Source organism: Oryctolagus cuniculus, chromosome 2 (assembly GCF_964237555.1).
Source record: "Oryctolagus cuniculus chromosome 2, mOryCun1.1, whole genome shotgun sequence".
Classification (NCBI taxonomy): domain Eukaryota; kingdom Metazoa; phylum Chordata; class Mammalia; order Lagomorpha; family Leporidae; genus Oryctolagus; species Oryctolagus cuniculus.
In genome coordinates, this window is record NC_091433.1 from 44959050 (window position 1) to 44971600 (window position 12551).

At 56.9% G+C, this 12551-nt stretch overlaps 1 protein-coding gene across 2 annotated transcripts in view; it reads left to right on the forward strand.

Annotated features, from left to right (window-relative positions):
- KIF13B (kinesin family member 13B) overlaps positions 1-11080 on the forward strand; it is a 216976-nt gene extending 205896 nt beyond the window's left edge. For both annotated transcript variants that reach the window (XM_051842522.2, XM_051842523.2), the window contains 3 exons: positions 2288-2350; positions 4928-5774; positions 10317-11080. In XM_051842522.2, coding sequence (XP_051698482.2) covers positions 2288-2350; positions 4928-5774; positions 10317-10582 — 1176 coding nt within the window. In that variant the 3' untranslated portion in view covers positions 10583-11080. The remainder of the gene's footprint in view (positions 1-2287; positions 2351-4927; positions 5775-10316) is intronic.
- Positions 11081-12551: the final 1471 nt, after the last annotated feature.

A 12551-nucleotide genomic window follows, 5' to 3' on the forward strand; every position in this document is an offset into this window, starting at 1 on the left:
ATGGAAGTTCCAAATCTTTCGAGACAAGTTGCAGATGACGGCAAGCAGTCCAACAGCTTGTAGCAGCGGCCTGTGGTCTGGCACCACTTTCTTCTTTGGCCATCGCGGTGCACAGGCCGGCAGTGTGCTTGGACCTCTGTCTCATCGTTCTGCGCTTCAGCCTGCGCGTTCGCGTCTTCCTCTGCTTGGCTCTCACGGTGCGGTGGTCTCCAAGAAGATGGCGCTGAAGCCGAGAGCTGTATTTCTAAGTTTTGAAAGGGTAAACTCCACCTTAGTGAAGTAGTTATTCCCGTCTTGGTTGTGAATAAGATCTGAGAAATGTGAGTACTTTGGGGTTGGAGCTTGACAAACCTCTGTCTGCCTTCGCCAAGAAATATACTTAGAACACCTTACCCTGTCAGGGCCGGAGGGGAGGGGCTTTAGGTACTCCAGAAAGGAGGTGAAGACAAAGGCAGCAGCCTCTGCACTCAGGCCTGGCTGGGAGCAAGATGCAGGCTGGAGGATGACTTGGTTCTCAGGGACTTGGCAGAGAGCCGTGGAGAATTTGGGAGGTGGGAGGAGTGTGAGCTGTTGTGGGACTTGAGGGATCCTGGCTCCTGGTCAGGGAATTGAGGTGGGAGCTGGAGGGTCTTGTGGTTCAGGCCCTTATCACATGCAGTGCTGCCCCCAGGGGGTCCTCCCTCAGACCCCTCCCACCCTAGCCCCGCCTGCCCAGGGTTTGCAGGGTGAAGTGTGTGTTCCTTCACTTGATTCCTTTGCACTTTCCGTCTTTAGCCGTTACGGCTGCCTGCTCAGTCCCCTCCCTGTGGAACCTCTTCTCAGGTCCTGTCACTGTTCCCTTCTAGCACAATCCTCTGTTTTCTTCCAGGAGCAGTCCCAAGGCCTAAGTGGTTATAATACTGCGCTTTGCTAAGAATGAGATACTCCATGCTTGTGCGTTCAGGTTAACGAGCAGCTGAGTGGGCCGATGTGCTTCAGGTGGGCTCTTCTCCCTCCTGGAGCGTGGGCTCCCTGGGAGAAGTGAAGACTTCAGTGCAGACTTAGCGTGCCGGCTCTGTCTAGACAGTCCTAGCTGCATGGAAGCCTCAGCGCCCAGCTGCACGCAGGGACCAGAAGCAACCAGATTACTTGGGACCGGAAGAAAGGAAGCTTGAAGATGTGGAATCTCTGTCTATAGGCAGTTTAAATTCTGGATTAGGGCTGCGGCCAACTGTTGTTGCCTCTGGACCCAGCAAGAAAGGGGAAGCCGGTCCTAGGCCTGCTCTGCCAGGACGAGCCCTCTCTGGAGCCGGGCACGCAGAGGCTCCGTGCAGAGCCTCGTGTCAGAGAAGGGAGACCTGGGTTGGCCAGAGGCCAGAGGCCACGTCTGCGCACCTGCTTTTCTGTCCCACTGCCGTTGTTAGCTCTGCAGCTACAAAATGACTTTTTGGTGCCTTCTGCTCCTCCTGCCGTTCCTTATCGTGGCTCTCATTTATTTATTTATTTTTTTGCTGCTTTTTAAAAAACGTTCTTTGAATGATATATCTACAAGTAACAAAGTCCTTTCCTGTGATGTTGCTCATGTCCATTAATTCAGGCTCTTATCGCCTCACACCTGCCCTGTTGCTGCAATCTCATTACTGACTTGCCTCCTTGGACTTTAAATATTTCTTCGATCAACTTGCATCCCACTGCCAGATGAGTTTCTCCGATCTTCAGCCATCTTCTGCTTTGTGCTTAGGAATGGTAGAGAGCCCTTGTCACTACCTGATTAGGTTGGTTTCAGACACCCCGGCCCCCAGATGTGCTCACCTGCTCTATTCTGTGCCCTGGGTTTGTGCTCCAGCCAGACTGGCTTCCTTTCTGTTCTCTTCCTGTGCCATCACGTTGCCCTGGGTTCTTCCTGGCCATCAGGGCTTGGTTTGGCTTCCGCATTGTGCCTAAAATCTTTCTAGATCTTTCCTATTCTAGCCACTTCTCCATGAGAAGTCTTCTAACACTGGTCTGCATAGCCCTTGAGGAAAGAGAGGGCATGTGGGGGTGTACAAGTGCACTGTGCACTGTTGTCTTCAGTGTGTGTCTTGCGTCCCTGCTGGGGAGTAAGCCCTGCCCCGCGCTCCTTTTTTTATGAGGCGGAGCCCTTAGCACACGTGGGCCTACTTGGCGGCGACTTACTGGAGTTCTGTAGCATTGTGAGAGTTCGCCCTGGGTGAGTCCTGCTTGCTCTCTGCTTTGTCAGGTGAAAACCTCCCCCAGGGGTCCCTGTTCTGCCCCTCTGGGTCCCTGACCCGTGCCCTTGTCTCCTCAGCCCGTGCCCCGAATCATGGTGCAGTCTGCTCTCCCAGATGTCCGGGCAGCCAGGACGGAGGAGGTGAGTCAGCCGGGGGCCCCTGCACAGTGGGTGGCCCTGATGCCAAAACTGTTTGCTGCACACCCCAGGTTTTTTTCTTTCAGCGTTCCCATTTGGATAATTAACTATAATATAGGTCACTTTCTTCTCCCCCTATATTTTCCTTGTTACACTTTTCTATTTTCAACTTGTTAATCATATGATTGCTAAACTTTTAGGTGCTTGACTGCTAATGTCGTCTGCTGCTTTAATAGCCCACTGCTAGGCAGAGGAGATTTCTATAAACAGAACAATCTCCTTCTTCTAAGTGTTTGCTTAATTCTCAGTTTTACATTTCATTCCGATTCATGATATCAGCGTGAAAAGACTAATGCTAAGCTGGGGAGAAAATAGTCTCTTATGATCTCCCACAGATCAACAGCACTTCTCATCTTATGAATAGCAAATCTGTTCTCCCCCACTGTGCTTTCATTCTCTTAGGGATGCTCCATCTTCATGGGAAATTTTATTTATTAAAACAACAGCAAAAACGGCCCAGCAGTTTGACAGAGAATTCAGACCTCCGTGAATTCCTCATTTCTCAAAGGCGTTTTCACTCCAGCTCTTGGGCCTCTCCGTAGACAGCATCCTGGTGCCCCCGCCATGGTGCCTGCCATTCTGTGAGGCGGGTCAGAGCCCCTGGGCAGGACGGAGGGCTCATAGCAGGGCCGTTGCTGCTGGAGGTGCCCTAGCTGCCCGAGGGTCTGCAGCTCACCTTCGCCATCTCCTCAAGTCTGGCCTTTTGCACAGATGTCTGCAAATGTCTCTCTCAGGGCTTAATCCAAGGATGGCAGCCAGGTTGCAACTCACGGATCAGCTCCAGTCAAGTGGAGCCGCTGCCCCGAGTGCAGGGGCCTGCGGGGTTCCGCAGCTGCGCCCAGTCGGCCCCTTCTGCCGGTTTGCAGGTCTCCCCGTTGTTGCTGCTACAGCAGACCTGACCCCTAGGCTGCCCTTTCACTTACTGGGAGCCTCCAGGATGACGGGTAACAGTTGTTGCCTGTGCCCTACCAGTGATTCATGCGGACAGATGGGCTAACGCCTGCGACCCCAAGGCAGTCCCTGGGGACAGCCGGAGGGCTCCTTCCTGTCCCCGGCCTTTAGTGGCCAGCCCACCAGCTCCTGAGGACTCAGTCTCGCCTGGTGGAGGGAACCCGAGGAGGGAACAGGAGCATTGCAGGCCCACAGCTGCTGCTGGGAGCTCAGTTCTTGTGTTACTTGTGTATTCTTCCCTGCGTGGTCAGTGATTTGAAAACGAAAATAGAAAAGAATAAATAAAACACGTACAAGTTGCAAAAGAAAAATGATTGAAGGACTGCCTAATCTTTTAGAGTATTTATGCTGGTGACAGTTATTGATCTATTGGATTGAGTAAATTTCGCAGCCCCGAGATCCATCACAAAAATGGGCTGTTAATCTAAAGAGGTGCCGTTAATTTCATCCCCTGAAAGTGTGCCTTGTGGGGAAAAAGGGCCTCTGGAAACAGGAATATAAATGACAATTCACAGGAAAATGCATGATTCATCAAAGTGCTGAGTTAAGCCAAGTAACTGTAAGAGACTTATAGATCTCAGCTGTTTCCCAGTTCAAATAAATCCTGTGTTTCAAATGGAAAATGACCATTCCTGTAATATAAATAATTTTTCCGTAAATATTGGAAAACATATTTCTTTCTCTGAATATCGCCCCTCACCAGCCCACCCACGTCGTTGCCCATTCCTGCCTTCTCTGTCCCCGTCCCTGTGACGAGGGAGCAGAAGATATACCCGCCCGCCAGCCTCTACTGGCTTAGGATATAAACTGAAGGACACCTCGGGTGTGCCTCAGAAACACTAGGATTTGGACAGGCAGCGGCTGTCCTCATTCCCCATGAGACGGGGCCGGGTGTGACATGAGAGGCCACGGCCAGCGCAGGTGCTGCGGGCCGGCCTCAGTCAGTGGTTCCTCCTGGCCTGCCTCGAGGTCAGAGGCCCCCTGACCCGGAAGAGAAAGGGCTGGGGCTTGCGGGGAGCCTCTGCCTCTTCCTCATCTTCTGACTGCCAGCCAGGGGCACCCTGCCGGGCGCAGTCTCCGGGGCCTTTCTTGGTGCCCAAGCTGCTAAAGCACTTCAAATCCTCCGATGAGATCATCCTTTCGATTTTGCTGGAGAAAAGTGCTCCCCTGGCCTCCTGAGTGGTTCTCTCTGTCTCCTTGTGAGGTCGGAGGCAGGCAGAGGATGCGTTTCCAAGGGAGCAGAGTTGGCAGTCTGTGCAGGGGTGCAGGGGGTGCACACCTCTCATGTGCTGCCCTGCATAGCGTGCGGCATGCCGCTGGGGAGTGGGGGCAGGTGGCAGAATCTTTATGTAAAAGAGGCGTGGAAGGGACAGGGGGTGTGGCTTGGTGGACCCTCAGTGTGGCCACATGCAGGGCCAAGGTCACGCGGACTGAGGTGCTAAGGGCACAGTCAGTCCTGCCCCAGCAGAGCTGTGGCCTTTCACACCCACACACTGCTTTTGGATTCTGCTGGGCGTGAACACCCTGTTTGGTGTTCTCAGCCCATGCTTCGCCCTTTTCCACCTGCAGGCGCAACGAGAAAGCCTGGGACCTGGTGTGTCTGCCGAGGTGACGGTGCCCAAGGTGGCCCCCGCGGTCAGAATCTGTGACATACCTGCTAAGGGTGCCTCATCGCCACCCGCTGCCGCCGCTATCACCACCCAGGCCCCAGAAGGGCAGGATGGGCCTCCCAGCCCCGTGAGCGAGGCCTCCAGCGGGTACTTCTCCCACAGCGTCTCCACCGCTACGCTGTCGGATGCACTTGGCCCGGGCCTTGACGCTGGGAGCCCAGCCGGTGGTCACACACCAGGCTCCCCGCCCATGCCCCTCTGTGCCGCCACCCCAGAGTCTGAACTCACACCACTCCCGGATGCTCCCTGTGACCCCCAGTGGCGGCCAGGCGCCGCGGGGTCCAGTGCACAACCCTGCACGGTAGCTGCCCCCGACCCTCCGGCCAGCCAGCAGCCAGCAAGACGCGAGGCACAGGCTGAGGCCGCCCCCAGCTGTGAGCTCCAGGCCGCCAGACCTCAGCTGCCTCCCGACCTCGTGCCCCAGGCGCCCTCCTCCCCATTCCGAATCCACAAGGTGCGGACCTCAGAGCTGAAGTCCTTCACGCGCATGCTTGGAGGCGACTCCGGGGGCTCCTCCAGTGCCGAAGAGGACCTGCTGGCTGCGGGAGCAGCGGGGGCAGTGGCACAGGCCCTCACCAAGCCAGACGTGGCCTCCGATTCCGAGGACGCCAGTGAAGTCCCTGAGTGGCTCAGGGAGGGAGAGTATGTCACTGTGGGCACCAACAAAATGGGCGTCGTGCGGTACGTTGGGCCAACCGACTTCCAGGAGGGCACGTGGATTGGTGTGGAGCTGGACCTGCCGTCAGGTGAGTGGGGCCAGGCCATAGCCACCACTCCACTGCCTCCTTTGGTTTGGTGGGAGGCTGCCCTCTGCAGAGGCTGGGGGTCTCTGTTCTCTCTGAACTTGTGTGTGTGTGTGTGTGTGTGTGTTTTTGTTTTGTTTTTGTTTTTTTTGACAGAGTGGAGAGTGAGAGAGAAAAAGGTCTTCCTTTTTGCTGTTGGTTCACCCTCCAATGGCTGCCATGGCTGGCGTGCTGCGGCCAGCGCACCACGCTGATCCGAAGCCAGGAGCCAGGTACTTATCCTGGTCTCCCATGCGGGTGCAGGGCCCAAGGACCTGGGCCATCCTCCACTGCACTCCCTGGCCACAGCAGAGAGCTGGCCTGGAAGAGGGGCAACCGGGACAGAATCCGGCGCCCCAACCTGGACTAGAACCCGGTGTGCTGGCGCCACAAGGCGGAGGATTAGCCTAGTGAGCCACGGTGCTGGCCTGAACTTTTTCAACATTTGCAATTTCCCCAAATTTCTCAGAAACCCACGATAGTCATTGAAAGGTACTCTGCATTTGGGAATTTAATACCCTTTAATTCACAGAAGCGTCTGCGTTTGAAATAGGACAGTAGCGCTGTCTGACTTGTTTGCCTGGGTTACACACGTGCCGGTCATTTCCAGCTGCAGTTCCTGTAAATTCTACAGGACATCCAGGCTTCTCTGCACCTGGGCTGAGTCTCCCCAGAAGAGGTGAAAGAACTGTGGCACAGTCTTCAGGCTCATTACAGAAGGATCCGAAAAACTGAGGGGCAGGACTGAAGGAAAAAATTTGTCTTTTGGAAAGATCCCCCCACCCCTGGCAAAAAGCAGCGAGAAATCTTCCATTCAGTGGTTCACTCCCCAGATGGCCTCAACAGCTGGGGCTGGACCAAGCTGAAGCCAGAAGCTTGGCCCTCCATCTGGGTCTCACGGGGATGGTAGGGGACAGAGACATTTGAGCCATCATTTGCTGCCTTCTAGAATGTATTAGCAGGGAGCTGGGTCAAAAGTGGAGCAGCCAGGACTCACACTGGCACCCATTTGGGATGCCAGTGTCACAGGCTGTGGCTTTACCTGCTACACCTCAGTGCCAGCCCTATTACTGGTTTTTTAAATAGCTTAATTGCCATGTAATTTATACACCATAAAATCTACCCATTACTGTCAAGTAGTAGTTAGTACAGAGTGTGCAGCCTTTACCATAACCGGATTTTAGAATATTTATCACCCCAGAAAGTCTCCACCTGCCCTTAGCAGCCACTCCCCTCCCCCAGCCCTCGATTACTAACCAGCTTTTTGTCTCTCTCAATATATATGAGCTGTCATACTGTGGACTCCATGTCAGTGGGTACAGGCATTGTGTGGCCTTCTGTCTGGCTCCTTTCCCTCAGCATAGTGTTGCCATGTTGAGGCCTTGTCAACACTGCATTACTTTTTTTTTTTTCTGACAGAGTGGACAGTGAGAGAGAGAGAGAGACAGAGAGAAAGGTCTTCCTTTGCCATTGGTTCACCCTCCAATGGCCGCTGCGGCCAGCGCGCTGCGCTGATTCGAAGCCAGGAGCCAGGTGCTTCCTCCTGATCTCCTATTCGGGTGCAGGACCCAAGCACTTGGGCCATCCTCCACTGCCTTCCCTGGCCACAGCAGAGAGCTGGCCTGGAAGAGGGGCAACTGGGACAGAATCCAGTGCCCCGACCGGGACTAGAACCCCGGGTGCCAGCGCCACAGGCGGAGGATTAGCCTAGTGAGTCGCAGCGCTGGCCTGCATTACTTTTTAAGGCTGAATAATAATCCACGTATGGACAGACCATAGTTTGCTCAGCCATTTGCCCGTGATGGACAGTTAGTGTGCTCATTTCCACTGTTGGGTGGAGCTTTTGCTGTGGACATGGTCTCATTTCTCTTCCGTTGCTACCTGGGCAGTAGCTCAGCATGTGGCTACCATGGTGAGGACTGCCGGACTGTTTGCAAAGCAGCTGCGTTGTGCACTCACCCACTAACAGCAGGTGAGGGTCAGAACAGCCCCTCCCCCGGTGAGGCTGGGAGCTGCAGCAGTGTGCGGCAGCTGGCGCCCGGAGCTGCTGCGGAATGGGGAGACGGCAGTCAGGTATGACGAGGGGCTCTCTGCCTCTGGTCAGAAGAGGGAGGGAGGGAGGGAGGGGAAGCACTGTGTGGTGTCTGCAGACCAGAGGCAGCTGGAGGCTGCCTGGAGGCCGTGCAAGTTCCAGATCCCAGCCGCCCCCAGAGTGTGTCCACATGCGCCCTGTTTGGCGTGATTATGAGGGGTCTGGGTGTGATATAGTGGGTTAGCGCACCACCTGCAACCCCGACATCCCATTTGGGCGCCACTTTGAGTCCTAGCCGCAATACTTCTAACCCAGCTCCTGCCAAAGGCCTAGGAAAACAGCAGAAGATGGCCCAAGTGTGTGGGCCCCTGCCACCCTGGTGGGAGACCTGGATGGAGTTCCTGGCTTTGGCTTGGCCCAGCCCTGGCTGCACGGATATTTGGGGAGTGAACCAGTGGATGGACAATCTCTCTCTCTCTCCCTCTCTCTCTGTTCCCTTCTAATAAATGAATACATATTAAAAAAAATAAAAAAGTGACTATGATTGAGCACCACCGCACGTGAGAGAAAGTCCCTTCAGTCACTTCCTGGACCCTGAGTCTGCTGAGCTGCTTGTGGGGTGGGGTGAGGCTGGCTCTGTCCAAGCCCAGCCGTGGGGTCTGAACCTTGCAAACCCACGGCAGCTTCTGGGCCGCTGCACAGGCCCGTCCCTGGCTATAGAGACCATGCTGACAGCGACACCTTTGTGTCTGGGCCCGTGAGCTTTGCTGTGAAGTCGCTCTGTGTTTTTACAAATAATCTGGCAGAGAATCGCTTGAATTGGAAGTGATTCTAGAAGCTTTTGAATCAGGCTGAGAAATATTTTTAAACCTGTTTCTCCTGAAATGCAGAGGAGAATTCAGGAGTGTGTATTTGCAGTTGGATTTAAGAATTAAGAGGGGCTTAGAAAATAATTCATCCAGTAAACACTAATGAAGCACCTACTGTGTTCCAGGCACTGTTCTAGGTTCTAAATACCTTAGTGGTGGAGATCAAGTCCCTAAATTTTATTTATCTTATTTTAGAGGGGAAAAAGTACTAAAGAAACAAACAAAACTTTGATAGTAATAAATGGTATAAAAGTACATTGGGGTAAGGGTTTAGAAGATGGTAGGTGTTCATTATAACGTCCCGGTAAACCAAGGCAGGGATGACATGAAGGAGGAAGTGGGGAAGGCAATGGGGCTGGGCCCAGGGTCAGGCGGGCTCAGGGCTCCTCAGGGGTCGAGCCTGAGGCAGGGCGGGCTTGGCGCATTTGACAGCGGAAAGGGCAGGCCGTGAAGCCCCAGGTCCGTGGTGGCCAGGTCACTGAAGATGTGATGTGGGGAAGCATTAGAGGTTTTAAAAAGATCGCTTTTGGACAGTGGCCTTCGGGGGAGAGTGGAAAGGGAAAGCTGCCTGGGTGGCGTGGAGCTGTACCGGCCTGAACTGCTGGGGCTCACCCTTGTGGCAGTGGGGGTGTGAGCAGAGTGGCTGTGTCGCCAAGGAGGTGGGGAGGCCCCTGGGCAGCGCATGCGTACTCTCAGGTGAATCTGAGGTGCAGGTCAGTGTGCTAGTGGAGACAGGAGGCACACGTGAGGGCCACGTGGGGGCCACGTGGGGCTGGGTCAGCGTCAGCGTCAGAGATGTCTCCAGGCCCTCAGCAGCCTGTGTGGCTGGACAGCGGCTGATGAGCACACTGGGTTTGAGACTGGACAAGACAGAGCCCAGGAGGTGGATGGGAAATGGGAATGTGTCCCCAGAACAAGGGATGACAGTGTCCAGAAGAAGTGAGGGCGAGGCTTCGCTGGCCCGAGTGCCGTTGGTGGAGCTGCCGGGCCTGTCGGGAGGGAGGCGGAGAAGCAGGGAGGTTGATAGGAGGTTCGCTGTGTAGGAGACCCCGAGCTGAGCCTGCTCCCCGTCTCCCGGCGGCCGTGGTATTGGGTGGCCCTTTGTTAGGTCCCTGCGTGCCACCCTCTCGGTGACCTCCGGAGTTCCTGTGTGCATTTACAAGGGGTGCTCAACTTCCATCTGCATGCGCCAGCCTAGCGCCTGACTCGCTGTCCTGGGCCGGTTTGGCTAGTTTCCCCTGTTTCAGGGAAAAAGATCATTCCACCAAGGCCACCCTGCCTAGATTGCAGTTTGATCATTTGGGTGGAAAACGGTCTCTGCCCACTGGATGGGGCGAGGCGCCAGCTGTGCTTCGGTCTGTCTCTCCCCAGGGCAGGACCTTCCAACACCTTGTCACAGGGCCGGGGGCGTCCCTCCCTGGTGACCACTGCCCGCTGCCCTGGGCAACAGTCACCCTGTGCTTGGCCCGGGAGCTGCCTGGACGGGGCCTTTAATGGGGCAGTGGCACAGAGGCGGCAGTGTGGGAGGCGTGGTATCTTCAGGGAGGAGGTGACAAGTCAGAAGCGCAGGACACCCCTCCACATTTCCTCCCTCTTCCTCTGCAGGAAAGAACGACGGCTCCATTGGAGGGAAGCAGTACTTCAAGTGCAACCCTGGCTACGGTCTGCTGGTGAGGCCCAGCCGGGTCCGCAGGGTCCCGAGCACTGGGCGGCGACGCAGTGCGGGGCTCCGGCCGCAGGGTGCCCCCGAGGCCCGCCGAAGCGCCACCCTCTCAGGCTCTGCCACCAACCTGGCCTCTCTGACGGCAGCCTTGGCCAAGGCCGACAGGAGCCACAGGAACCCCGAGAACCGGAAATCCTGGGCTAGCTGAGCTGTGGCCTCCCTGTGAACAGGAGCTGGGGAGCCGGCCCCTGGAGCCCTTCTGGTGATGGCCCGCTGGGGAGGTGGGGGCTGGCTGGGCCGCAGGGTGGGGAGGCTTTTTGCACATGCAGGGCTGGTGGCCTCCCCAGCCTCTCTGGAACTCTCCAGTGTCTTTTCCTCCTGCACTTGGAAGATGAGGCACTGCAGCTTGCGCCCCTTCAGGTATATGTGGAAGGTTCTGGGAGCCCCAGGGGATTGTGGGCCTGTGGGCTGAGGTCCTAGGGGCACACAGGCCCTGCTGGGCCATCTCCCTGCCTGCCTGTACCTGGGGCTTCCCCACTAGGGCTTTTGTGCCCTTTGCTTTTTTGGAGTCTGGTGACCCCATTCATGTCTTAATTTAAGCAATAATCCGAACTAGTGCCTTTCCTGTCCTGGAGGGCTTCCTCCCTCTGCCTGGAGGGCTGGCGCCAACACCTCCACCCAGCAGTGGAGAAGCCTGGAACCGTTCGGCTCAGGCCAGCCCTTTGTTGTGTGGCGAGGTTTCAGCGCCTCGGCTCCCCGAGCCTGACGGCCCGGCCCTGCTTCCTCCTGCCCTTGTCCTGTAAGCCCCCCAGGCCCCCCAGCCCGGAAGTGCCTCTGCTTGGCCCCCAAGGCTCCTTCCAAGGGCCCAGTGTGCTCCAGGCAGGGCTGTGGCCAGAGCTCACCCTCTTGTCCCGCTTGTCAGTAGGACGTCTTGGGTTTCTTTGTGGGTTTCAGTGTCCCTACACCTGGAAAGTCTTTTCTGTTTGCCGTTTAGTCCCTTAACAGAATGCCTGGAACATATTTATTTCTATTTATTTTCACCCGACCCGAACTCCTTCGCGAGCCACAATCGGCAGGTGTGGCCGCCCCGGGGCCTGCCTCCGCCTCGCTGGCTGGTCTGAGCCTCTGGGAGCTGCCAGCCTCCTGCCTTGGCAGGGGCCCCTGCAGGCGGCCTGGGGCTGCGGCCCCTTCCCAGTGCCCCTGCACGGCGCCTTCACCGGGCCCTTCTCCAATGAAGAGGACGACAGAGACTTCTTCCAGAATTACGTTCGTGCTTCTGTGGGCACTGACTGGACTGGGGGAGTCCGGGGTGTTGGCTGCCGTATTGGCTGCACTTTGGTTTCTGAGGGGGTCCTTAGGCCGGTTGGCCGGTCCTGTGCCATGCGGGTCAGTGGCCCTTGCTGGGACACTGTCATTCCTGGAGCCCTGGGGCCAGGTTTGGGGGCCAGGGCGGTGTTGGCAAGAGGGTGGACTGGTCAAGTGCCGTGGCCTCATAGCTCTGGGGTCACGGTGTGCCTTGGGCTCCACGGGCGGGCAGCCTGTCGTTAGCGCTCGCCCCAGACTCGAACACCGGGAGCGTTTGTGGAGGACTCTGGGGGGCTCAGAATGCCACAGCTGCCGCAGCTCTGGAGGCAGGGATGCCCTGCCTGGTTTCAGTCATGAACCCAGTGCTCCAAGATGGCCAGCTCCAGGGGGAGGCCGGCCTGCGGTGGCCAAAGGACAGAGTGGTCTCTGGCAGGGGCTCCAGGCCGTCCTGCCCTGGGCCTACATGGTACCACTGGCCCGGGGGCAGGCGTCTGGGGCCGTGGGAGCACCTGCCAGGGAGACCCTGCCTGCTTCTGGGGGGCCACCTGGAGGCAGGAGCGTCAGCTGGCCCTGGGGAAGACACCTGCTGGGCTTCTGGCGCTGAATGAAGCGCGTCATTTCCGCTCTGCTTTTTCTACTAAAGCTGCTGCTCGGCGGGGACGTGCTCCGCAGGTGCTTCGGGTGGGATTTTGTCCACGTCCGCCAGCGTCCGCGTGTGCGCTGGCCAGGGTCCCCTGCCATCCCTTTCTCAGGAGGTGAGCGATGCCGGCCGCCCAGAGCCTGAGGGCCCCGGCCCTGCTTCCTCCCGCCCGTGTGCTGACACCGGGGCGCCTCTGCTCCCACCCAGGGCCGGTGCCTGCTGTGTGCGAGGC